At 45.1% G+C, this 27,754-nt stretch overlaps 1 protein-coding gene across 13 annotated transcripts in view; it reads right to left on the reverse strand.

Moving 5' to 3' along the window:
* CLCN1 (chloride voltage-gated channel 1) overlaps nt 1-27,754 on the reverse strand; it is an 84,851-nt gene that overhangs the window by 49,037 nt on the left and 8,060 nt on the right. The window contains exon 2 of one of the 13 annotated variants that reach the window (XM_083798890.1): nt 15,740-15,873. The exons of the other annotated variants lie outside the window; for them this stretch is intronic. Within the exon in view, the coding sequence (XP_083655016.1) occupies nt 15,740-15,802 (63 nt within the window). The 5' untranslated portion in view covers nt 15,803-15,873. The remainder of the gene's footprint in view (nt 1-15,739; nt 15,874-27,754) is intronic. 13 annotated transcript variants of the gene reach the window in all.

Here is a 27,754-nt window from a genome sequence, read left to right on the forward strand (position 1 = left end):
TAACTGATTCTTGCATACAAGGTTTCATACATAAACCTACGTGTGTAAATATGTGATTGTTTATATAACAGTATTTTAGAGCATATTTCAGTAAAACTATAAATATGGCATTCTGTTTTCAAGATTGAAAATTCTGTTCACAAATGCATAATTGTTGGGGATGTTACTTCCTGAAGACATGTATGGGAATGCATTTGATGGTCTGCTTGTTTATGCTGGAAATTGTCTACATGCATTGATTGGCATGTCTCTGGAGATGAATACAAAGAAACCCCAGTGCCAGGCAGCAAGAGCATGGTGATAGTTTTTACTGCCTCACTATGTCATCTGTGCCAGCTTGTGAGACTGGTATTAGGCATATGGGAATAGTGTGTGGGGAGGATAAATATAAATCAGTATATTTTTGTGTATGCCAACTGAGGAATGAGATATATCTGTGGGTCCTGAGGGAACTGGCAGATGTAGTTGCTAAGACACTGTCCATTGTAAGAATTAAAGTTGTGTTTTTGCAGCGGAAAATTCCACTAACATTGCATATTCAAAAGTGACTGCACAGGCATAACAGTGGGGGGTATGTTAAGCAGATAAGGGGACAGTGAAAGGTTCCACTGTCTCAAAATAAGGAGGATGGCTTAGAAAATCAAGACAAGCAGTTGTGGAATCAGCAAAATCAAGCAGCTAGAAAATCATGGGCCCCTCCAATCCGTACCCCCCCCCCAACCCAAGAAAGGAGAAATTAAAGGTTGGTCAAATAACACTGTACATACAGGGCATAGTAACAAGCATCAGGTAGTTTGTGAACCTATAGTACTCAGCCAGTGAGGAAACAGGGGAGGAATCAAGCTTCAGGTAATGGGGGACCTAGGGCTATGATACACTTCTGCTGCATGCTCCTGCTTGCAGGATGCCCGCCATTGCAATCACGAATAAAAATGCTACTTCACTGAGCCTGGATTATTGGCTGCAGATTGTTTCTCACACTATCATATTTGAGAAGTCATGGCAGTCTGGTGAAGTTCCCACTGACTGGAAGAGGGGAAACATAACCCCCATTTTTAAAAAGGGAAAGAAAGAAGACATGGGGAACTACAGGCCAGACAGTCTCACCTCTGTGCCTGGCAAGATCATCGAGCAGATCTTCATGGAAGCTATGCTAAGGCACATGGAAAATAAGGAGGTGACTGGTGACAGCCAACATGGGTTCACTAAGGGCAGATCATGCTTGACAAATCTGGTGGCCCTCTATGACAGGGTTACAGCATTGGTGGGTAGAGGAAGAGCAACTGACATCATTTACCTGGACTTGTGCAAAGCATTTGACACTGCCCCCCATGATATCCTTGTCTCTAAATTGGAGAGACTTGGATTTGATGAATGGACCACTTGGTGGGTAAGGAATTGGCTGGATGGTTGCATTCAAAGAGTTGTTTGTGGTCAATGGCTCAATGTCCAGGTGGAGATCAGTAACTAGTGGTGTTCCTCAGGGGTCAGTATTGGGACTGGCACTATTTAGCATCTTTGTTGGTGATCATGAACAGTGAGATTGAATGCACCCTCAGCAAGTTTGACAATGACACCAAGCTGTGTGGTGCAGACGACATGCTGGAGGGAATGGATACCATCTAGAGGGACCTGGACAGGCTTGAGAGGTGGGCCTGTACGAACCTCTTGAAGTTCAACAAGGCCAAGTGCAAGGTCCTACATCTCGGTCAGGGCAATCCCAAGCACAAATACAGGCTGGGTGGGAAATGAATTGAGAGCAGACCTGAGGAGAAGAACGGGGCGGTGGGGGGGTGGATGTTGGTTGATGAGAATCTTGATATGAGCTGGTGATGTGCACTTGCAGCCCAGAAAGCCAACTCTATCCTGGGCTGCATCAAAAGAAGTGCAGCCAGCGGGTTGAGGGAGGTGATTCTCCCTCTCTACTTTGCTCTCATGAGACCCCCGCCTGGAGTACTGCATTCATCTCTGGGGCCTCCAGCACAAGAAGAACATGGGTCTATTAGAAAGAGACCAGAGGAGGGCCACAAAGGTGATCAAGGGGCTGGAGTGCCTATCCTATGAAGACAGGCTGAGTTGGGGTTGTTCAGCCTGGAGAAGGCTCCAGGGAGACCTTATAGGGGCCTTCTAATACCTAAAAGGGGCCTATAGGAAAGCTGGGGAGGGACTCTATCAGGCAGCGTAGTGATAGGACAAGGGGTAATGGCCTTAAACTAAAAGGGGGTAAATTTATGTTAGATATAAGGAAGAAGTTCTTTACTATGAGGGTGGTGAGCCACTGGAACAGGCTGCCCAGAAAAGCTGTGGATGCCCCATCTGTGGAGGCTTTCACAGCCAGGTTGGATGGGGCTTTGAGCAACCTGGCCTAGTGGAAGGGAGCTGGAACTACATGATCTTTAAGGTCCCTTCCAATTCAAACTGTTCTATGATTCTGATTCTGTAATGGTTCATGTAACAAAATGTGCAACTCCGTTTCCTTAAACCACCTCAGCCCTCCAGCCCACCCCACACAGGATCCGAGGGCCAGGCTGCACGGCTAGCTCTCACGACCAGGCGGCAACGCTGGCAACTGCCTACTGGCAGGGACTCTGCCGGGCGTGTTTCTTAAACTCAGTGTCCCGGTATAACCCACTCGCCAGCGGGAGCTCAGCTCTAGTGGGGAGCACGCACCCCTCCATCACATCACATCCCCATTCTCACCCTGCTAGGGTGATTACTGCAGCCAAACCATTGCCTTGTGTTAATGTAAATAAAGCATGAACTACTCAAGTCAGGCCTCTGTCCAGACACCTACCAGTTTGGGGTGTTGCTTCTGAATCAGATGAGGAATGGTTTTGGACCAGTTTGGTAGAGGAAGCGTTTGCAAACTTTCAGATGTTTTAGACAGTTTCAAAAGAGAAATTCCTGGGTATGGCCATGGGACTGATTTCCGTCTTTTGCAACATGGCATATGCAATCCTCATCAGGATGCTTATCTACTGGAAGAGATTTTCTTGGTGACAAATGTGTCTTTTTTCCTATCAATGGCTCACAAAATTATTAGGGATATTAATCATATTAATGATATTAATCAATTATCTCTACCATCCCCCAGTCACTGACCTAAGTATTAGTGTAGGGGGATTTGAGAAACTTCCACTCATATTTCCCTTGTATGAATTTCACATTCATACTTTCTCTCTCCCTCTTGCCACTGGACTAAATCCTACATTGCTCCAAGACCTTTTATGTCAACTTAGTCTGAGCAGACTGGTAGGAAATAAGACACCAGGACTCTGCTGTAAAACCTCCTCTTTGCAGAAGGCTGTCCCAAATGGAGAGGTAAAGGAGATACAGAGGGCAATGAAACAAGAAGTCTTAACCAGAGTACATCTATGTCATAGATATTTTTCTGAGCCACTATCTGTATGAACCAGAGTGAGAGTCAGATCAAGTTTAAGGGTTAGAAAATCCCTCACAGCTCCTAGAGGAGCTACTGAAACTACTATTATACATGCATGGTTCTGCAAGCTTGATTTACTCTCTGTTCAGAACAGAGCTCTCCATGACTGTCCATACAGCTGTGCAAATGGATATCCATCTATATACATCACTGTTCTCTTTGTTTTTATTTCCTCTCCTGCTCTACTTAATATCACTATGCAGCTGAAGGCAGATGCAGTTTCTCTTTGCATTTACATGTACATTACTGATCTGGTTGATTTTCCCCATCCCAGCTTGCCCATTCTAACTTTGTGGTCACAGCAGATGGAAATAATCCCTGACTTGAAATGCTGATTTCATTCAAAATTCTAAGCAAGACCTTGAAAATCAATGCCTTATCTGGGAGTCAACAAGAAAAAGGGAGAGTTAGTAGGATTGGGAACAGAGAGGGACATGATCTCTACAGCACCGTTCTAGGAGCCCCAAGAGCCTATGTGATCCCAGTGAGACCTGAGCTGCCACAAATATCCCAGATGTCCAGCCCTACCTGTGGGTGGCTGAGAGAGTTCTCCAGGTAGTGCAGGTCGTCCCCTGTCCCCCCGGCCTCGCGTCCTGCCTCCAAGGGTATCCCGTAATGGGTGCATTTCTCAAAGTAGACATAGTCGTATTGCGGTGTGCCCCCCCACAAAGCTGACTTCGATCTGGATTCCTGCTTCCTACTGTCTGAGCTCTCCATATCTCTACTCTTCCTCATGCTCAGCTGCCTCTCTGGTCCTTACCTAGAACCACCTCATGGTCTGGCCAGAGAATAGCCTCTGTACTTTCTTCTGTTCCTTTCTTCCTTTCTTTATCTCATCAGACCACTCTGACTTGTTCTGTTCCTGCACTCCTTTTATCTCTGGCCCTCCTTCTCTTCCTCCTCCTCCTCCTTGTATCTCTCTCACTTTCTCCTCCTCCTGACCAAAGACAGTGATCACAGGGTTTAACTATATTTATAGCAACCTTCCTCTGTCACATGATTCCCCAGTGCCAGGTCTGATCTCAGCAAAAGGCACTAACTCTACCAGGATTGAATATCAGGTGTGGGTAAGAGGGGAACTCCTGAAGGAGAAGGAAGGGGAAGGGGGAGGGGAAGAGGAGAAAAGAAGGCTGTAAGAAAGAGAGAGTTAGATAGAAATACAGATGTAGAAATAGACAGGAGGAAGCAGGAATGATTATCCAGAGGATCTCTTCCTTCATATCTGCCCATCCTGAGCAAGCCATATTTGTAATGAAAACAATATTCAGTGGGCTTCTCTTTCTTTCTCTAGATAATAATTGTCCAAAAGACCAAGGAACAGTCATAAAGATGACAGTGCCATTAACTATGATGAGATAAAAAAAGATGGGTGTACAGTCTGTGTCCCGAGACACTTTTGCTAAGTCAATAGTCCCCAAGAGAACCTGCAAGCCCTAAGGGACAACTCCAGAATCCATTTAAACTACTATGCATTAGAGCTTAATCTCAGTCTTTCCATATGCCCTTATAGTGAACAATTTCACTTTTGGAGAACATCACTAGAATGCTCTGTGAGTATTCAATTATGAATTTATTCTTCTTGATGATCACTTTTCCACAAGCTAATGCATTCAACAGCTTCTCCTCTCCACTCTGCCATTTGTTTCTCAGCCAGGCAAAAAACAAACAAACAAAAAAACAAACAAACAAACAAAAACCAATGAGATCAGAGACCACTAGTTAGTTACCAGTCAGTGATAGAAATGAGAGACATGTTTCAGCAACGTGGTCTTATAGACATCTCCCAGTACTGCCAGTGTCCTGCCCATAACCATATGCCTTTTGATGGCTATTATTCAGCAAAGTGCAGAGTGTTCACAATACTAGAAAATGTATGAAAGGAAAGGAGAAAACACATGCCTCAAACACAGTCACTAAAGAGCCGCTTTAGCAGCTAGACATCAGGCAGATTAGGCTAGACATCAGGAAGAGATTCTTCACTGAGATGGTTGTCACACACTGGAACAGCCTCCCCAGGGACTTAGTCACTGCACCAAGCCTGTCGGAGTTTAAGAAGCATTTGGACTGTGCACTTAGTCACATGGTCTAAAATTTTGGGTAGACCTGTGTGGTGCCAGGAGTTGGACTCTATGATCCTTATGGGTCCCTTCCAACTCGGGATGTTCTGTGATTCTATGATTCTAAGATTCTATGCTATTAATTCCTTCTTCCTTCTCTGGTACACAAGTTCACACTTTCCACAGGATAATATACCTCATTTAGTGCACTGAACAGTAGACTGACAACCATACGGATGAAAATGAACAATCAATATGCACAGAGTGGTACATGTGCACACTCTACTATGTGCAGCTAAGAACCTAGCATTTACCTAATCTCCTGTGGGAGAACACTTATAAAACAGTCTTCCCACCTCTCATCTCTGTATCCAGGTATTGCCTACCAAGGAAAAGACTGAGAAATAAAATTCACCATTCCAGTAAATGAAAAAATATATGCCATCTGCAGAGATACAGGATTTCTGCCACATTATTTCTTGTCCCCTGAACACTAATCTTATCATATTCCACAGATTATAAATCACCCCTCCCACCTTTCACCCAAGAGGTAAGCACTTTACCAGCTGTCTTGGCACCATTGTTGGATCAATGGGCAGAGGCCAATGGGATGAGGTTCAACATGGCTAAGTGCTGGATCCTGTACTTGGAGCACAACAACCACATGAAATATTACAAGCTTGGGGCGGAGTGGCTGGAAAGATGTGCAGAGGAAACAAATCCCAGGGGGGTGGGGGGGGGGGATTGGTCAACGCTCAGCTGAACATGAGCCAGCAGTGTGCTCAGGTGGCCAAAAAGGCCAACGGCATCCTGGCTTGTATAAGAAACAGTGTAGCCAGCTGGTCCAGGGAGGTGATCGTCCCCCTGTCCTCTGCTCTGGTGAGGCTGCACCTCGAGTGCTGTGTTCAGTTTTGGGTCCCTCACTACAAGAAGGACATTGAGGCCCTGGATTGTGTCCAGAGAAGGGCTACGAAGCTGTTGAAGGGCCTGGAACACAAGTCCTATGAGGAGTGGCTGAGGGAATTGGGATTGTTTAGTCTGGAGAAGAGAAGGCTCAGGGGAGATCTTATTGCCCTCTCCAACAACCTGAAAGGAAGTTGTGGGGAGCTGGGGGTAGGCCTCTTCTCGCAGTCAGCTAGTGGTAAGACAAGAGAGAATGGCCTCAAGTTGTGCCAAGGGAAGTTCCGGTTGGAAATTAGGAGAAATTTCTACTCAGAAAGAGTGATCAGACATTGGAATGGGTTGCCCAGGGAGGTGGTGGAGTCATCATCCCTGGGGATGTTTAAGGAAAGATTGGATATGGTGCTTAGAGTTATGATTTAGTGGGTGATTTTGGTGGTAGGGGGACGGTTGGATCAGATGATCTTTTAGGTCTTTTCCAACATTATTGATTCTATGATTCTATGATTAACAGCCTCTCTATTCCACAAAGTACCAACAATATTCCATCACAGCCTCTTTGATACTAACCTAGTTAAATTCAAAGTGTAAGGACATGTAGAAGGAGAGTGTCTGCTCCTTTAAGAGTACCTGGTCAAGGACCATTTTCCAAGGCAACCAGGGATAATAAGAAAGGCAGGAAGTGATGGAAACCAAATTTGGTCAGTAACACTAATTTATGAGAGCAGGGGAAAGTGTAGAAATGTTTAGGCCAGTGGGGTTATCCAATGGAGGACTTCTAAGCTGGGGCAATCACAAAAACCAAGCTTCCCAGTCACACTAATTGGGGGCCTAACAAACTACAGGTGCCACTTCCAGGAAGGATGAACCTTGCAACTGATAAGACTGTGAACCAGGGGGCCCTGGACTGGGAGTGTACAGAAATTGCAGAGCTCTGCAAACCCATGGGTGGTGTGCAGGGATAAGGGGTAGCAGGAGGAACCAAGAGGGAATATAGGTAGAAAAGGATACAAAAGGGCCAGTGAGTGTAAAAACACAGAATCACAAAATCATCTAGGTTGGAAGAGACCTCCAAGATCATCTAGTCCAACCTCTGACCTAACACTAACAAGTCCTCCACTAAACCATAACACTAAGCTCTACATCTAAACGTCTCTTAAAGACCTCCAGGGATGGTGACTCAACCACTTCCCTGGGGAGCCCATTCCAATGCCTAACAACCCTTTCAGTAGAGAAGTTCTTCCTAATATCCAACCTAAACCTCCCCTGGCGCAACATTAGCCCATTCCCCCTCATCCTATCACTGGGCACGTGAGAGAACAGATTAATCCCCACCTCGCTACAGCCTCCTTTAAGGCACCTGTAGAGAGCGATAAGGTTGCCCCTGAGCCTCCTCTTCTCCAGGCTGAACAATCCCAGCTCCCTCAGCCGCTCCTTGTAAGACTTGTTCTCCAGACCCCTCACCAGCTTCGTTGCCCTTCTCTGGACACGCTTGAGCACCTTGATGTTCTTCTTGTACTGAGGGGCCCAAAACTGAACGCAGTACTCGAGGTGCGGCCTCACCAGAGCCGAGTACAGGGGGACAATCACTTCCCTGGTCCTGCTGGCTACACTGTTTCTTATACAAGCCAGGATGCTGTTGGCCTTCTTGGCCACCTGAGCACGCTGCTGGATCATATTCAGCTGACTATCAACCAGTACTCCCAGGTCCCTCTCTGCCAGGCAGCTTTCCAGCCACTCTTCTCCCAGCCTGTAGCTCTGCTTGGGGTTGTTGCGCCCCAGGTGCAGGACCCGACACTTGGCCTTGTTGAACTTCATACAGTTGGCCTGAGCCCACAGGTCCAGCCTATCCAGATCCTCCTGCAGAGCCTTCCTACCCTCGAGCAGATCAACACATGCACGTAACTTGGTGTGGTCTGCAAACTTACTGAGGGTGCACTCGATCCCCTCATCCAGATCATCAATAAAGATATTAAAGTGAACTGGCCCTAATACTGAGCCCTGGGGGACTCCACTAGTGACCGGCCTCCAACTGGATTTAACTCCATTCACCATGACTCTTTGGGCCCAGCTACCCATCTTGTTTTTAACCCAACGAAGCGTATGCCAGTCCAAACCATGAGCAGCCAGTTTCTTCAGGAGAATGCTGTGGGAAATGGTGTCAAAAGCCCTACTGAAGTCAAGGTAGACCACATCCACAGCCTTTCCCTCATCCATTAAGCACGTCACTTTGTCATAGAAGATCAGGTTCATCAAGCAGGACCTGCCTTTCATAAACCCATGCTGATTGGGCCTGATCACCTGGTTGCCCTGAAAGTGCCGCATGATGACACTCAAGATAATCTGCTCCACGAGCTTCCCCAGCACCAAAGCCAGACTGACAGGCCTATAGTTTCCCAGGTCCACCCGCCAGCCCCTCTTGTAGAGGGCGTCACGTTTGCTAGCCACCAGTCGACTGGGACCTCCCCTGATAGCCAGGACTCCTGATAAATGATGGAAAGCAGCTTGGTCAGCACTTCTGCCAGTTCTCACAGTACCCTCGGGTGGATCCCATCCGGCCCCATCAACTTGCATACATCTAAGTGCTGTAGCAGGTTGCCAACCATTTCATCATGAATAATGAGGGCCACATCCTGCTCCCCATCCCCTTCCACCAGCTCAGGGTACTGGGTATCCAGAGAACAACTGGTCTTGCAGCTAAAGACTGAGGCAAAGAAGGCATTAAGCACCTCAGCCTTTTCTTCATCTCTTGTCACTAAGTTTCCCCCTGCATCCAGTAAAGGATGGAGATTCTCTTTAGTCCTCCTTTTCATGTTTTTGTATTTATAAAAACATTTTTGTTATCTTTAACAGCAGATGAGTTTTGGCGTTTCTAATTTTGTCCCTGCACAGCCTCGCAACATCCTTATAGTCCTCCTGAGTGGCCCGCCCTCTTTTCCAAAGGTCATAAACCCTCTTTTTCTTCCTAACCTCTAGCCACAGCTCTCTGTTCCGCCAGGCCGGTCTTCTTCCACATCAGCTTGTCTTTGGGCACATGGGGATGATCTGCTCCTGAGCCTTTAACATTTCCTTCTTGAGGAGTGACCAGCCTTCCTGGACTCCTCTGCCCTTCAGGACTGCCTCCCAAGGGAGTCTGCCAACCAGTGTCCTGAACAGCTCAAAGTCAGCCCTCCGGAAGTCCAAGATAGCAGTTCTACTGATCCCCCTCTGGACTATGCCAAGAATAGAGAACTCTACCATTTCATGGTCACTCTGCCCAAGACAGCTCCTGACCACCACATCTCCCACCAGTCCTTCTCTGTTTGTGAATAGGAGGTCTAGTGGGGCACCTCCCCTGGTAGGCTCACTAACCAGCTGCATCAGGAAGCTATCTTTCACACTCTCCAGGAACCTCCTAGACTGCTTCCTCTGAGCTGTACTGTATTTCCAGCAGATATCTGGGATGTTGAAGTCCCCCACAAGAACAAGTGCTGGTGAATGGGGCTGGTCACTACACTTCTCTGGCTGAGTCCTGCACCTGATCACCACAGTTTGTCCTATCATCTTGTTTTTCTCATTAAGTCTCATTTTAACTGTGTATTTTATTTTGCTCTGTGTATTAACACTCTCCCGTGTGTGTGTGCACTGCAAGGCAGGCCTAAGATCTGGGCAGGGCTGCTGGATGGACAGATGGGCTATGCCAGGTAGTCAGAGGATCTGTGAATGTGTGTGTTCTTGTGAACCTGGAGACTGCTCTGCGTGTCTTAACTAACGAACTTGTGTCTCTACCAGTCAGAGAGGAGGAAAGGGTCTTAGATGTTTTATCTGTTTTACTTGAGTCCTGTGCATAAGTGCTGTTGAAGGCAGCCCTTGACCAGGGCAGTATTTGTGGCTGATTGTGTCAGTGTCCTGTCTCTGGGATACATGCTCAGCTTTGCTCCAGCTGAACCTGCAAAGACAAAAGTGGCAGCTGCATCCCCAAGGTCCCTGGGCACCTGGCTGAGCCACAGGGTCTGGAAAGGAATGGTCCTGGGCCAAAGCAGCTATTGGAGGCAACCACTCTCTTGTCACTCTTTACCTCTCTTAACACAGAGTAGCTACTCTCAACTTGTATTTAGTTCTGAAATCTGTTTCAGACTCAAAGAAGAAGTTGTAGGTCTAATGGCTTGTTTACTTTATCCAGATGGCACAGTTGACCTAATGTAACATACTGCTCCAGCTCTACCCATTGTCTTACCCATTGTCTTGTGTTTTCAGATTACTGGAGTCCCAAAAGAACAGAGTACTGAGCATACCACCAAAAAATCTGCCTTTGCACTGCTCTTGCCTAGTAACTGCTGCCAAATCTCCTATCACATCACCTGTAATTTCCTGCCACATTTGCTCTTTATATGTTTTCTTTATTGCTCATCAGTCCTGGTTTCCACTGCCAAGGCCTAACACTACCTTTCTAGCAGGACACAGCAATGTAGTACTGCTATTGCTCGGGAGGTTACCAACAGATTCAGGAGACTTATCACAGAAATGTCAGAAGAGGTTAAAAAAAAGAAAAAAAAAAAAAGAGGAAGATATAATAAGCATCTTGTACTAGTCACAAATACAGCTGACCTGTAGATGCAGCTTCTCTCAGTTCCCTAGGTGCATCTAAGCATGTTGAAAGGACTAACAAAGGCTGCAAAGGCCTTAGTAGGACAGTTTCTAGATTGCCCCACAGCACACAAGAGGAAAAATTTTTAGCCTGCTCAAATACTAGTTTCTTCTTCATGTATAACAGGCCCTACAGGTACTCCAAAGTGCATTTCTGTGGTAATTCCTTCAAGCATGACACCTGCCTGATGGACAAAACTACAGCTACAGCCCAAAGGATGGTCTAGGTGAAGAAAAAGAAAAAAATAAAAGTTAGAAGAACTCTCACCCCAGACAGGTCTCTTCTCCAGTCAGCCATCTATCTCCCTCTTCTTCCCAGTTTTCTCTCAGGTCCCCTTGTCTTTCTCTGCCTTTATTCCTTTCTCCTGCATGCTTTTTACAATGTAGAAATATAGTCCCCAGCCTTTATAGCTAATGCTCTGACAGTATGGGGGAAGGGATGATTGAAGAGCCACACTTCTCTAATGGTCCTGTCTCAGGGAGATTTATCACCTGAAATCCCAGTGCTATTAATCAACAGTGACAAGGTTAATATTTTCCCCTGTGCCCTGCCCACAGAGATATTATAATAACTTCTAAGACTTCTCCTTACACTAGAGCTTTTTTTGTTTCTCTGGCAGATCTACCCAGATCACGGCCTCACTGTATACAAACCTCATGGCCCACCAACAGACTGCACCTTTCTCCGGAATGAAAGATCACACCTCTTGTTCGGTTACCATCAATACCATGTGTACAGAAATTATAGGAGATGGTGATGTAGAGCGCTCAACACCCCAGACTGAGAGAAGATGACTGTGTGGAAGCAGAGTTATTGTTCCTCAGAACTGTGCATGCAGAATAGAAAAGCAGTCATTTATGAATAAAAGAAAAATAATATTCTGTGCTTCAGTCAACTTAGTCCATGAGGTCCATAAGGCTGTGAAGCAGACAATATAAAAGATAGGTTATAAGACAAAATAAATTGCAAAGGTGAAAGGAAAAAAGGTAGTTTTAAAAGAGGAAGAAGAGGAAGGTGACAAAAGGAGGACTACTTAACAGTAATAAAAGCTACAAGAGATAAACCTGGAGGCAATACGAGACAAAGAAAGCATGGAAAGACATGAAGGATGAGATGAGGGATAAGAAGTTAGCCACAGCAAATGTACATTGCCTCAAACAGTAGCAACAGATGAAGGAAAAAAAAAAAAGAGTGAGAAGGTAGGAAAAAGACTACAGTGGACATAAGACTTGTATGTGAGAGCAAGGTGTTTAAATGGGACATTTTATTAGACAAGATACTTGTGGAGGCTTTAAAACACTATAGAATGCAGTTGGAACTCTGGGAGAGAAAGAATGCTTTGAGTTAGGAAGAGAGAAGGAGATGGAGAAAAGATGCTTTTATAGTGAAAGAAAGAAATATACCATGGACTAGGGCTTGAACAGCAGAAAAAGTGAGACATTTAAGCTGTGCAACAACACATTGTAAACAAGACTGAATATGGAGAGATGATGACAGGGGACTCTCAAAGATAATTGGAAAGACAGGTTCAGTTCACAGTGAAAAGTAAAAAGTTGTCCAGAAAGTTTATGGGCTTTTATCACTGAGAGGTGACAAGCTAATATGAAGATATTTAAGAGGACATGTACTGACTAATACCAGACTGAACAGAACAGAATTGACAGAAACAGGGCAGATCTTGAGAATTATTATGTGATAACTTAAACAGGGGAATGATGGAGTTACCAGAAAAGAGTCAGAATTTAAAAAAAAGATCTCATGATTGTAACCAGATAAACACTTAAAGGAAAACAGGGACATGAAGGTCCCACTAAAGTAAATGTTGAAATAGATGAACCTGGAAGGAAACTTGAACAGATCATGATATGCCATGACTTGGCAAAAATGAAGTGAGATGGGTAGCTAACTTGTTAATTTGGGATTGTCTTATCTTACATTACAGTATAGTCACAGTTTGGACCTGAGTGTGAAAAGAACAAATAGAGAGAAATTTAACAAACCCAGCAGCAAGAGTGAGACCCACAAAACCAGAAGAAAGAGAATACAGCAAAATTAGGTTTCATAAATTGATCCCAACTCGTCCAGAACTTAAAGACAGATCTGTCTAGATGTCCTGGTGAGCTCTCCAGTTAGGATCAGCAGGGTTCAAAATTCAAAAAACACACTAGTCTTTACTAGAATAAAAACAGGATTATTTGATTTTTTCAAATAGAGAAAACTCCAAGCATATATGTCATGCAGTACAGCAATAAATTTATGGTTTATACAAAACACTTCCCCATCCACTGTGACTTTGCAGGGTACATTCTTGCTTCCAGGTCCAGCTTGGTTGCAATTAACATGGTGACTTTCTGAGCTGCTAAAATTTTGTGCTCCTACTCCGTTGCCTAGGAGATTGTTTCCACACTTCTAAGGCTGGGCTCCTTTCTAAGGCTCTTCCCCTACAGCTGCTCCTCTTAAATTGCAACCCTCAATTTTGTCTGAGACTCTTTACCCTATGGCACTGTATAGCTTCTATTAAAACAAAATGGCTCTCCAAAACAAGAGGTACTTTGCTGATGGGGGAAGATCTGATTGCCTTGCCTTAGAATAAATTGAGAACAAATATGCATAGTATGTATGAAAATATCAAAGAGGTATACCAAAAAGAAGAGATAAAAATTAAAAATAGACTACATGCTGGTGAGAAGCACAAAACTTTTTACAGCTGTATTATGCATTCAAAAGCAGCTAGTCAGTAAGAACACTCAATGCACGGTTTGAAGTGGGTTCAGTGGATCTCTGCTTATTTTCTAGAATAATGCTGCATTAACAAACATGATCCGAAGTATAAGCTTGAAGGCATTTTTATGAGAAGAGACTTAGGAATGTCTAGGAAATGCAAGTTCATCTCTAGTGATCAAAACTCATTAGGGATGCTTCCAAGCTTGTGAATTTATTGTTCTAGGATGGAGAGTCTACAAACTCTGGGCAATCACTCTTTACATCTCTATCTAGATGACAAGCTCTGATTCCAAATAATGAGTATTCCCTAATAAGCCACCTGCATCATGTTCTGTGTTTTATTGTCAGAAAAAAACATTCTTCAGAGGTGAGAGGCAGGCCATGCTCCCATAGATGATTTGTGCCTTTCTTCCCCTCTTCCCTGCAGATTGCTTGTTGCACAGGTAAAATTAATAGACACACATTTAATCTGTCAGTCATACAGTTATACTGGTTGAAAGCAGCATGCCTGACATCATAAGGGTGGGAAGAAAATGTAGTAATGAGCTGTATAGAAATGGGCTGGCACAGGCTGTGCTAGGGCTCTTGATTCTGTATAGGACTTGGCTAATTTCAAGAGAAGACTGCTGCCTCCTACATCAACCACAGACAACTAGGAAAAAGTGTGATCATAGCTGAAAAGTTTAGGAGGAAGATAGACTTATAAAATAAAATTATTTGGACTTTGTGAAAAGGTAAGGTTTAAAATACATGTTAGGAGAACACTGAGACGTATTTGGGCAGGAAGAAGAGGCCTTAAGTATGGACAGACATCTCTGGGAGGCCCTGGCTAGGATTAGAGGTATACAAGAAAAGCAAAAATAGATTTCATTTTCCTAATTCTTGTTCAAATTTGAAATGCTTGAAAAGACATTTCCTTGAGCTCCAAGAATCTGTTAATGTCTCTGAGAATGTGATCACATTACTGGCATAGGGGACCTAAGGAACAGGCTGGTTGAAAAGGACAGTCTGACTTTGTTAGATACTGGAACTAATGATCAAGAAGCTCATGCAAGAAAAAATAATAAAAAAAAACATTTTCAGGCAGCTCAGCTCTTTGATCTAGCTGATGCATGGCCACAGGAATGCTAGGAAAGAAAGAGGCAGGAACACATCTAGAAATGAGGAAAGGGGCTGTCTTAAGCAACTATGAACCTTTTCTTTGTAATACTAGGGTCTTGCCTACATTTCAGAATTTCACCACTTTAATTGTATTACTAGTGCAAGTGATATAAATTATTCATGAATTCCATGGATGTCAAGTACTATTTGCTTTGACTGTACTAGTGTGTCCTGTCCTGTCTCAGTTGAGATAAATGATGTCAATATAGAAGCCATAGATGAGATAAATGATGTCAATATAGAAGTCATAGTACAGACATATTATCACTACCATTTAATATTTTTAAATACCATTTACTATAAAAACTAGTCTTTTAAATCTTGTACACTTTTGACTATGCTTCCCATTTCCCTTGTCCTTCTTCTGTCCAAATGCAGCTACCCATAAATGCACACATAAGCTTCCTGCACACAAGTAGTCTTGTAGCCTCAAAACAACAAGTCTTCCCTGTTTCCCATACAACAGTCCCTGATAATAATATGAGATAAGGATGAAGATAAACAGAAGGAAGAAGAGAGTAGTTCTTTTGATAGCCAAAAAAAATAAATCAATCACAAACAAGGGCAAAGCAATTCCACCGTGGAAATAACCTTTCTTGTTATCACTGGCTGTTGTTACAGGGATGATAGTGAGAGCCAGCATGACAGTCACTGGACACCCTCCCTCTTCTATCAGTCCTGTACTTTGATTTTTGAGAAAGTGTTGACGAAAGGGAAGAACTGCATGTAGCAAGTGCACCCAGGTTGAGGTGCTGAGTCACTCTTTGTCATGAAGGCTGCAGAAATTTCTCTGTGGAACTCATTAAAACAAAGCTGCTGTATGCTTACCAGTAAGAAGCAATTTTGACTGTCACAAGGGGGAAGAAAGTGGAAAAAGGACTCCAGGGCCATGAGGGAGCAAGTCTCCAGATACTGAAGAGACAGGAATAGGTAGTATTTCAAGGTAGCCTCGTATTTCAAATCTAGGACAAAATAAGTCAGCAGAATAAGTGCAAGAATGTATACTGCAAATGGTGTTGGGTACTAGGGCTCACATTTAATGTCCACATCATCTGAAAATGTTAAATTTGGAACAGGAATCCAGGGAGTGACTGTGGATCAACATTATAAGCTATTGACCAGAGCCCAAGGATCATCGAGTCCAACTCCTGGGTCCCCAAAGGACCACCCCCCAAAACGAAAAAGAAATAGATTATGTGTCTGAAACGTGTCTGCTTCTTGAACAACCACTAATACCCCAGCCTCTAACCCCACCCCCTGATTTTCCCTGCTGTCCCTGAAGTTATCTTCCCCCTACATTGATCGACCTTCAGGAGGTGTTTGGTGTTCATGTGGCCTCTGAAAAGCTAGACCACTTGCTCTGCGGCTTGTCTTTGTGTGGGGAGGAGTCTGTGTTCTCTGTTAGGTGCACTGGCTGTGCTGTGCTGGAGATTTATTTATTTATTTATTTAGCAAGAGAGGGACAGGAATGTCTCAGTCCAGAAGCTTTTGGGCACTACAAGGACTGTGGGTTTACACAGGTCCGCAGACTCCTTAGAGTCATCATGCTGAGGGAAAAGCTGTGCTACCTACTGAAAATTCATTGCTCTGGAAAGAAGATACATCTGACCCTTGCCATGGCAGATTACCACATCATCTTCATCAGTGAGGGCCCTGTTCAAGGAGGGAAGGGGACCCAGGAGACAGAATGCTTTCCAGCACCCTTGGGACTGTAGCTCTGTCTATATGACTTGCTGTTATACAGCTCTGTTGGTACCACTGGCACCACCACTGCTGGGCACCAGGTTCCTCAGCCTCCTGGTGAAACAGATCAAAATCTCTTCATTAAACTCCATGGGATGGAGGTAAGATCTTTGAAGGGGCTGGTTACACTCCTTGATTTAGGCATTGTGTTCCTTCAGGAGACCTTCACCAATCCGACTGCCAAGCTAGTTGCTGCAGGGCTAGAGAATGGTCTACTTTAGCTGCCTCATGGATGTCTCTGATGAAGCAGTGATCCTATAAAGGTTTTTAATGAAAACACTACATTTACACATAGCAATAATGAGAGTGTATATAGGCAAAGGCACCGGAAGAAATGGCAGAGCAATGGTTTTCGAAGAAGGCTGCACATGCAGCCTGACTGCACCAGTCCCATGCCACAGATAAGGTCAAAACAAATATGTGGAATGAAAACCATGTGATACACCTCAACTGGTCCCTGCGTTTATATTGTTCAGAGGCAATATGAAGGATGCAAAGATCAGAAAGTGCTGTTGCTACTCCCAAAGAACCTAGAAGACATGATGAACATATGTTGTCCTTTGTGGCAGGACCACTTGGACACTTAGGTTTCATATTGAATTTTGCCTCACTGATCATTACAGTCCTATCTCCTCTCTTGACCTATAGTCTTGAGTTTTGGGGAACATGATCATTCTACTAAATCAGCTACTGCAAATTCAGAACTGGTTGGAAGTGCACTAAAGCCTTTAGCACCCGTGTTCTGATACCAGGTCTGCAATGTTATTTTTATGAAGAGGCCTTCCACAGCAGTATCAATACTAAGGAATGTCTGGCCCTGGCTGTGAATTTTACTTCTGTCCTATACCACAGAGTTGCATTGGAAATGCAAGGCTGATATCATGACGAAGGCAGGAGGTCAGCCCTCCCTAATAGATACCTGGTACCATCTCCAGCCATTCAACAGTATTTCTTTCACCTTACATCCAAATGAAGGAGATCAGGCTGAGCCATTCCTGACTAGATAGCTTCTATATGTTACACTGGAACTTCTCATGGACAGCCTCTGACACTGGACTGTTGTCCTTCCCATACAACCATCTACTCTCTGTGAGGGCTGCTGTCACTTCTTGTTGGCCTACTGTCCATCCTAACATGGACACTGTAGTTCCTGTGGGAAGACTAAAGAGAAACTTTACTCTCAAAAGTGTAAACAGTCAGCTGTTGTACTGTTATGGAATTGGCTGTGTCAATCCCATAGTCCTCAAGATTCAATACAAAAATGTCATCAGTTAACGATTGCCTATTCTCTTTAGATAATACCCATTCACTACAGACCCAAACACACTGATCTGGGAAACTGAGAAGGAGATAGAAGACTACACTCACAGAAAGGGGTTGTGTTGGAAATAAAAACAACTAAAGGTTGTGAAAGAGTCAAAAATCCTTGGGAAACGATTTGGAAATGGTATGCCAGAGTATCTAAGGGTGTTTTGTTATCACATTATACTAAATTGTGCTACATACTTGCTATGATGATGCCACGTTTTGTAAGGTATCAGAAGTTAGATGCTTGAATAGAAAATAAAACCAACAAGGCTGGAGGAAATAGCACATCAAGAAATAATAAGCAAGTTATATTTATTGAATATCTTTCTGCCAACTGAGGAAATATGAATTCCTTCCTTTTCTTTCCCAGGACTGGTTCTTCAGAATGAAACAGGTCAGTCCAGTACCTGCCTCACCCCTGGCATTCTGTTCCTTAAGATATTGCTCAGATAAAAGAGTAGAGCAGGGCTCACAGATGTTGACCCAGGGGGGTTACACTGGGCAGTTCTTGTTACTGCCTCACAAATTTAAACTGTTGTGATTGAGTGGCTCTTTAAGAGTGGTGTTTCTTTGACACAGTTACGCCTACAGGTAGCTTTATAGCCTATGTAGTATTGGAACAGTTTCCCACAGTGATAAAGCAGTTTGTAAAGAGTGAAGGTGACACGGAGTGGTTCAAGGCTAGTGATGGAGAGTGAAAGATGCCTAATTCCTGCAGATATTTTGACTCTTCCTGTGGGCCTGTATTAAAGGGCTACCAGTTGGGCTTGAATATCCTACACTATCTGAGCCCTAAGCAGTAAAAATGCTGCCTGTCACACTGTGCATCTGCCTAATCAAAAGTCAGTAATGTATAGGATCTTGGACCTAATCTCCCTTAATCTTTCTCCCTTTCTCCTTTCCTGTTTGGAAAGGTCTTCCCTTTCCGGACAGTCTGAAGTCTGGTCATTTATCTTTTGGTATAAGGGCAGTATATATAAGGTATATATATAAGCTGAATGTATAACATAAGGTGTAAGTCGAAAGGAAAAAGGAACTCTTTAAGGGTCACAGGGGTAAGAGTAATCCAGACAGCTTTTGAAAGATAGAGAAGAGAGAGAACACACGGTAGTTCAAGATTTTTCAGAGTTGACCTGAACCTTCACAGCTGACTCACAACTGTGAGTGGCATAAAAGGGCAGTCACATTCTCTTCCTTGCACCAGCTCTGATATGTGTGGCCTTAGCATTCTGGAAGGTAAACTGATAGAAAAACATTCATGTCTTTATGTGGTTAACTTCTCAAGTGTCGTGCTTAGAATGTGTTCACAACAGGTCAGGGAAGCAGCATTAAGAAGCTCCTACATGTGCTAGTCAATAGATCATCTCAGCTATAATATACTCTCAAATGAAGAATTAAAACACATGCTTAGGCAAGAGAAGAACTTCACCTTTAATTAACCCTTGCTTTCTATTCCCAACAGAAAGATTTTCATGTAACTATGGACTAAACTTCCTTTACTACACTGGCTGTTTCTTTAGTCACTAGTACGTAGCAGAGCTGAGATCTGTTTAATATTGCATTTGACTTTACCATTCCTGCAAAGCTTAGGTGAATCTGTTCTTTTACTCTATGGGCCTGGGGCATTTATATATTTCTAGTTAATGGAAATGAGCTTTCCAACATGCCCTATTTATGTATGGAATCAGAACTAAAAGCGGAGTACACAAAGTGTGCTGTCCTCTACTGATGATTATAAACTTGATGGCAGCAAATTCCTCTTTGGTCTTGAAAAGGAGTGACAGTTTACCAATAAGTCATTTAGAATTAGAATAGTTCAGTTGGAAGGGATCTGCAAAGAGTTGAACTGCCTGACCACCTAAGGGCTAACCAAAAGTTAAATCATATTATTAAGGGCATTATCCAAAAGCCTCTTGAACATCATCAGGCATGGGGCATCAACCACCTCACTGGGAAACCTGTTCCAGTCCTTGACCACCCTGACTGTAAAACTTTTTTACCTAATATCTAGTCTGAACCTTCCCTGGTACACGTTTCTGCCATTCCTTCATGTCCTATCATTGGTTATCAGGGAGGAGAGATCAGCACCTCCCTTTCCATTTCCCCTGCTCAGGAAGTTGCAGACAGCAATGAGGTCACCACTTAGACTCTGTTTTTCCAGATTAGACAACCTAAGTGTCCTCAGCCTAGGACATGCCTTTCAGCCCTTTCCAACCAAAGACTGTAAGTCTTTTCTGCCTTCCTCTGCATGCATTCAAGTATTTTACTATCCTTTTTATATTGCGGAGCCCAGAACTGCACACAATATTCAAGGAGAGGCCACACCAATGTTAAATACAGTGGGAGAATCACCTCTTTTGACCAGCTGGCTATGCTGCGTTTAAGGCAACACAAAATGTTTGCTCTTGTTGTGGTTTAACCCGGCTGGCAGCTAAACACCACACAGCTGTTCGCTCACCCTCCCCCCTCCCTCTCTGGGATGGTGGAGAGAAACGGGAAAGTGAAGCCTGTGGGCTGAGATAGAGACAGTTTATTAAGACAGGAAACTAATAATAACAATAATAATAATAATAATAGTACTACTACTAATAATGTGTACGAAACAAGTGATGCACAATGCAATTGCTCACCACCCGCTGACCGATGCCCAGCCTATACCTGAGCAGTCAGCCCCCCCCCCCCAGCTAGCCACCCCTGTATATTGTTTAGCATGATGTCAGATGGTATGGAATACCCCTTTGGCCAGTTTGGATCAGCTGTCCTGGGTCTGTCCCCTCCCAGCTCCTGCTGCACCCCCAGCCTACTCGCTGGCAGGACAGAGCGAGAAGCCGAAAAGTCCTTGGCTTGGTGTAAGCACTACTCTGCAACAATTAAAACATCAGCATGTTATCAGCACTCTTCTCATACTAATCCAAAACATAGCACCCTACCAGCTACTAGGAGGAAAATTAACTCTGTCCTAACTGAAACCAGGACAGCTCTCTTGGCTGCCTGGGCACACTGATGCCTCATGTTAAGCCTACTGTCAACTACCAGCCCCTTTCTGCTGAGCCAGCCACTTGTCTCCCAGCCTGTGCCTGGGTTTGGTATTACTCTGTCCCAGGCGCAGAACCCATCACTTTCCTTTGCTGAACTTCATGCTGCTGCTGATTGCCCAATGCTCCAATTTATCTGGATTGGAGGCCTCTTTAAGGCCTCTTGCAAGTCCTCTGTAAGGCCTCTTGTTTCTCCACAGAGTCAACAGCATCTCCCGAGTTAATACCATCAGTGAACTTGCTAAGGATGCGTTCAATTCGCCAGGTGATCAGCTCCGAGGCAGTCCTGTTCTGCAGCAGAGTGGGGGATTGCAGTGGGCAGGCACTTTTCTGGCATCGAGGCCACTTGAGGCAGCCAAGGGAGCTGCCAGGACCCAGCAGCCCTCTTGAGGGTGGCTGATGAGGCACTGGTGGAGCCAGAAGCCCCCCTCATTGTACAAAGGCAGCCCCTGGGGAGCATGGGCGACCAGGGCAGGCAAACAGGGCATGGTGTGGCAGTTTGTGCACAGAGGGTGCCACACCCCAAAAAGTGATGGACCTCCTGCCCCGTCGGGCAGAGGGAGGGGACTTGAGAGGTGTAGAAGAATGGAAACAGGTCCCTGCTTGGCATCGCAGGTGACCCCCCTCATTACACGCCTTGCCTGTCCAGCTGCCCGTACACAACAGATTTGAGATCCTAGAGCTCGAGGGACAGGGTGGTGAGGATGTGGGGGAAGTGCACCCAGGAGGCAGTCTAGGGCACGGAAGTCAACTCCACTCCTCAAGACTTCCTCCACCAAGGAAGAAAGAAGGGTAATGGTCATAGGTGACTCCCTTCTGAGGGGAACAGAGCGCCCCATATGTCGGCCAGACCCTACCCATAGGGAAGTCTGCTGCTTCCCTGGGGCCCGGGTCAGGGACATTACTAGGAAACTTCCTGACCTTGTTCGCCCCTCTGATTATTACCCCTTAGTGATAATTCAGGCTGGAGTACTGAGCCTCCTGACCTGGAAGTCTGGGACAGGGAGCAGAAGATACCCCCGCAGTTCATCTGAAAACAGAGACCTGCTGCTCCACCTGGACTGTCACAAGTCCACGGGGCTAGATGGGAACTACCTGAGGGTGTTGAGGGAGCTGGCAGATGTGACTGCCAAGCTGCTTTCCATCATCTATCAGCAGTCATGGTCATCTGGGGAGGTCCCAGATGACTGGAGACTTCTAATATGAAGTCCATGTATAAGAAGGGTTGTAAGGAGGACCCAGGGAACTACAGGCCTGTCAGCCTGACCTTGGTGCCAGGAAAGGTAATGGAACAGGTCATCTTGAATGCAATCATGCAATGTATGTGGGACAAGCAAGGGATCACGCCCAATGAGCATGGGTTCATGAAAAGTAAGTCCTGCCTGACCAGCCTCATCTCCTTGTATGACTGGGTGACCTGCCTGGTGGATGAGGGAAAGGCTCTTGGTGTAGTCTACCTAGACTTCAGTGAGGCCTTTGACATGGTCTCCCACAGTATTCTCCTGGAGAAGCTGGCAGCCCATGGTTTAGACAGGTACACTCTTTGCTGGGTTAAAAACCGGCTGGATGGCTGGGCCCAGAGAGTAGTGGGGAATGGAGTGAAATCCAGCTGGTGACCAGTCATGAGTGGTGTTCCTCATGGGTCAGTGTTGGGGCTCATCCTCTTTAATATCTTCAATGATGATTTGGATGAGGGAATTGAGTGCACCCTCAGTAAGTTTGCAGATGACAGCAAATTGGGGAGAAGTATCAATCTGCCGGAGGGTAGGAAGGCCCCGCAGATGGATCTGGACAGGATGGGTCAATGGGCAGAGGCCAATGGGATGAGATTCAATATGGCTAAGTGCCGGGTCTTGCACTTTGGCCACAACAACCCTATGCAGTGCTACAGGCTTGGGGCTTTGTGGCTGGAAAGCTGTGCAGAGGAAAAAGATCTGGAGGTGCTGGTTGATGCTCGCCATGAGCCATGAACACGAACATGAACTGGCAGTGAACATGAACTGGCCATGAACATGAGCTGGCAGTGTGCCCAAGTGGCCAAGAAGGCCAATGGCATCCTGGCCTGTATCAGAAATAGTGTAGCCAGCAGGACCAGGGAGGTGATCCCCTTGTACTCTGCTCTGGTGAGGCCGCACCTTGAGTACTGTGTTCAGCTTTGGGCCCCTCAGTACAAGAAGGATATCGAGGTCCTGGAGCATGTCCAGAGAAGCTGGTGAAGGGCCTGGACCACAAGTCCTATGAGGAGCGACTGAGGGAAGTGGGGTTGTTTAGTCTGGAGAAGAGGAGGCTCAGGTGAGACCTTATTGCTCTCTACAGCTACCTGAAAGGCAGTTGTGGGGGGCTGGGTGTCAGCCTCTTCTCACAGATAACTAGTGATAGGACAAGAGAGAATGGCCTCAAGTTGCACCAGGGGAGGTTCAGGTTGGAAATTAGGAGACATTTCTTCTCAGAAAGAGTAGTTAGGCATTGGAATGGGTTGCCCAGGGAGGTGGTGTCACCATCCCTGTAGGTGTTTAAGGAAAGGTTGGACTTGGCGGGTAGGGTCATGATTTAGTGGGTGACCTTGTTAGTAGGGTGATGGTTGGACCAGATGATCTTGGAGGTCTTTTCCAACCTTAATGATTCTATGAAGTCCTGTATCCGGCTAGTAGATAAAAATGTTGAACAGAACCAGCCCTGGAATTGAGTCCAGTGTTGGTCACCATGGGTAGAAAGTCACTGTTCCCCCAGTCAGGGTGTCCCAACTCTGAGGACTGGGCAGCCCAAGTTCTGTCATTAAGATCAAAAACTGATGCAAAATAGGCTTTAAATGGCTCTGCCTTCTCCTCATCCCTACTTGTTGGGTGACGAAATTCATCAAATATCAGTCTAATGCTTTCCTTAAAACTCCTCCTGGTGTTGACATATTTGAAAAAGCCTTTTTTGTTTGTCTGACACCACAGTGGCCAATGTCAACTCAAGTTGAGATTTGGCTTCTCTTGTTTTCTCCCTGCAGATGCTAACTGCAGCTCTGTACTCTTTCTGTGAAGCCAGACCTTGCTTACAAAAGTATTTTCTTTTTCTGTCCTGGTTCCAGAAGAAGTTTGCTATTCAGCCAGGTAGTCTTCTACTCCACTTAGTTGACTTGCAACACGGTGGGATTGCCTGCTCCTGGGCTTTTAAAGGTGGTTCTTGAAAAGCGACCAGTTCTCATGAATCCCTAAATGCTCTAGAGTAGATTCCCAGGGGACACTGCTAACTATCTCCCAGAGTGGTTTAAAGCTTGCTCTCTTAATGTCCAGGGTGGCAACTCTGTGGACCTTATTTTCCTTGTGCCCAAAATTTTCAACTCAACTATTTCATTATCACTGTGGCCAAGACAGCCACCTACAATCACCTCTCGCACAAGGCCTTCTCCCTGTTCTCAAACAACAGATCTAGGAGGGCACCTTTCCTAGTTGGCTCACTAAGCATTTGTGACAGGAAGTCATCTTCAGCATGCTTTAGGAATTTCCCAATATGATGTTCCCAGTTTATACCTAAGAAGTTGCAATCTCCCAAAGGATGTGGGCAACCAATCCAGTAAAATAAAAGAAGTAAAACCAAAGGCTGAGTGAAGAACTGGATAAGGACCTTAACAGAATGACCAAATAATAAAATGGCAGATGAAACAGTCTCAATAAGTATAAAGTGATGACTTGGGGGAGGAACAGACATTCTAGCACAAGAATAAGCTATCTGCTGCTATTTTAAGTTAACTCTTACTATGTAAGAGTGAGGTCTTGGACTTAAAGAGATTGTACATGATAATGGTTCCCTCAATATTCTGAACCATTTTTTCAGAAATAGGAAAAGAGGTCTAGATGAAATGCAGGGTGCATTTACATTCTGGGTAATATTTGCATTTCTGTTTCCCCTGATTTCAAAAATAATGTGGTAGAATTGGATGAATTACAGAGGATGGTTAAAATTATGGAATAGCTTCTGTATGAGGAACAACTAAGTAGACTTGAACCTCCCAGGCTGGAAAGAGCAACAAGGGCTGAACATGAATAAAATCATGAGCGATAAGGAAAAAGTGAAGGTTTATTCACACTTCTGTTATATCTCAGGAGGTAGGTAGCGGCTTCAGAACTGTACTGGGTCTGGCTGGGATGGAGTTAGCCTTCCCCACAGCAGCCCATATAGTGCTGTGCTTTGTACTTGTAGACTTGGTATCACACCACCTTTTTGGCTATTGCTGAGCAGCACTGGGACAGTGAAAAGGCTCTCTCTCCAACCCCCTCACCAAAAAAGGCTAGTAGGCTGGGGGTGGTCAAGAGGAGGGGAGGGGACATAGCCAGCACAGCTGACCTAAACTGACCAAAAGGATATTCCATACCCTATGATGTCATGCTCACCAATAACAGCTGGGGGAAAATAAGGAGGGAGGGGCACACACTTGTTATGAAACTGTTTGTCTTCCCAAGCAACTGCTAGACATATTGAGGCCCTGCTTCCCAAGAAGTTGGTGAACATCATTTGCTGATGGGAAGTAGAGAATATTTTTCTTTCTCCTTTTGCTTCCATGTGGCCTTTGCTTGTTTGTTTTTTTTTTGTTTGTTTGTTTGTTTTTCCTTAATTAAGCCTCTCCTTATCTCAAACCTGCAAGCTTTTTTTTCTTTCTTTTTTTTTCCCATGTCATTTCCCCCTCTCCCCTCCCCTCCGCTCCCCTCTCCCAGTCCTACTGAGGACGGGGAGTGAGAGAGCAGCTGTGTGGTACTTAGCTGCCTACAAGTTTTAAACCACAACAAGAACAAGACATAAATTGTCGGTCAGACAAAATGCATCTTGTTATATTGAAGTCACAGCTTCTTGGAATTTAGATGCAAACAGTTTTAATTTGCTCTTCTGTAACAGAAGTAAATAATTTTTTTGTGAGTCCTTTAAAAATAAGGGTAGATAAGACAGTCTGTTACAGATGAGGAATGCAAAAAAATTCTGTGTCATATTTAGAACACAGTAATGTTGTTGACCATTAGGTAATTTGCACTACTGTTCCTCTGAGCACTATAATTAATCACAGAATATTTGAGCTTGGAAGAGTCATCTGGTGTCTTGTCCAACACAAGGATGATGCCTGCAACCAGGTGATCAGGCCCAATCAGCATGGGTTTATGAAAGGCAGGTACTGCTTGATGAACCTGATCTTCTATGACAAAGTGACGTGCTTAATGGATGAGGGAAAGGCTGTGGATGTGGTCTACCTTGACTTCAGTAGGGCTTTTGACACCGTTTCCCACAGCATTCTCCTGAAGAAGCTGGCTGCTCATGGTTTGGACTGGCATACGCTTCGTTGGGTTAAAAACAAGATGGGTAGCTGGGCCCAAAGAGTCGTGGTGAATGGAGTTAAATCCAGTTGGAGGCCGGCCACTAGTGGAGTCCCCCAGGGCTCAGTATTAGGGCCAGTTCACTTTAATATCTTTATCGATGATCTGGATGAGGGGATTGAGTGCACCCTCAGTAAGTTTGCAGACCACACCAAGTTAGGTGCATGTGTTGATCTGCTCGAGGGTAGGAAGGCTCTGCAGGAGGATCTGGATAGGCTGGACCTGTGGGCTCAGGCCAACTGTATGAAGTTCAACAAGGCCAAGTGTCGGGTCCTGCACCTGGGGCGCAACAACCCCAAGCAGAGCTACAGGCTGGGAGATGAGTGGCTGGAAAGCTGCCTGGCAGAGAAAGACGTGGGAGTATTGGTTGATAGTCAGCTGAATATGATCCAGCAGTGTGCTCAGGTGGCCAAGAAGGCCAACAGCATCCTGGCTTGTATAAGAAACAGTGTAGCCAGCAGGACCAGGGAAGTGATTGTCCCCCTGTACTCGGCTCTGGTGAGGCCGCACCTCGAGTACTGTGTTCAGTTTTGGGCCCCTCAGTACAAGAAGAACATCAAGGTGCTCAAGCGTGTCCAGAGAAGGGCAATGAAGCTGGTGAGGGGTCTGGAGAACAAGTCGTACGAGGAGCGGCTGAGGGAGCTGGGATTGTTCAGCCTGGAGAAGAGGAGGCTCAGGGGCAACCTTATCGCTCTCTACAGGTACCTTAAAGGAGGCTGTAGAGAGGTGGGGATTAATCTATTCTTTCACGTGCCCAGTGATAGGATGAAGGGGAATGGGCTAAAGTTGCGCCAGGGGAGGTTTAGGTTGGATATTAGGAAGAACTTCTCTACTGAAAGGGTTGTTAGGCATTGGAATGGACTCCCCAGGGAAGTGGTTGAGTCACCATCCCTGGAGGTCTTTAAGAGACATTTAGATGTAGAGCTTAGTGATATGGTTTAGTGGAGGACTTGTTAGTGTTAGGTCAGAGGTTGGACTCGATGATCTTGGAGGTCTCTTCCAACCTAAATGATTCTGTGATTCTGTGACAATGCTCAAGCACTGTCAGCTGGAACAAGTTGCCCTGGACTATGTTCAGACAGCTTTTGAATATCTCCAAGGATATAGATTCCACAAGCACCCTGGGCTACTTGTTCCGGTGTTCAGTCACCCTCACAGTAAAGAAATTCCTTTCTTATATTGAAACAGAATTTCCCATGTTTCAGTTCGTTTCCACTCCCTCTTGTCATGTCGCTGGCCACCACTGAGGAGAGTCTGCCTTGGTCTGTTTCAGCCTCCCATCAGACAATAAGAGTTCTCCAGGCTAAACAATGCCAGCTCTCAACATTTCCTTATATGAGAAATGCTCCAGTACCTTCATTATCTTTGTGGTCTTTTTTTTGACTCACTCCAGTAAGTCTGTAATTTTT

Source organism: Anser anser, assembly GCF_964211835.1.
Source record: "Anser anser genome assembly, chromosome: 1".
NCBI classification, from domain to species: domain Eukaryota; kingdom Metazoa; phylum Chordata; class Aves; order Anseriformes; family Anatidae; genus Anser; species Anser anser.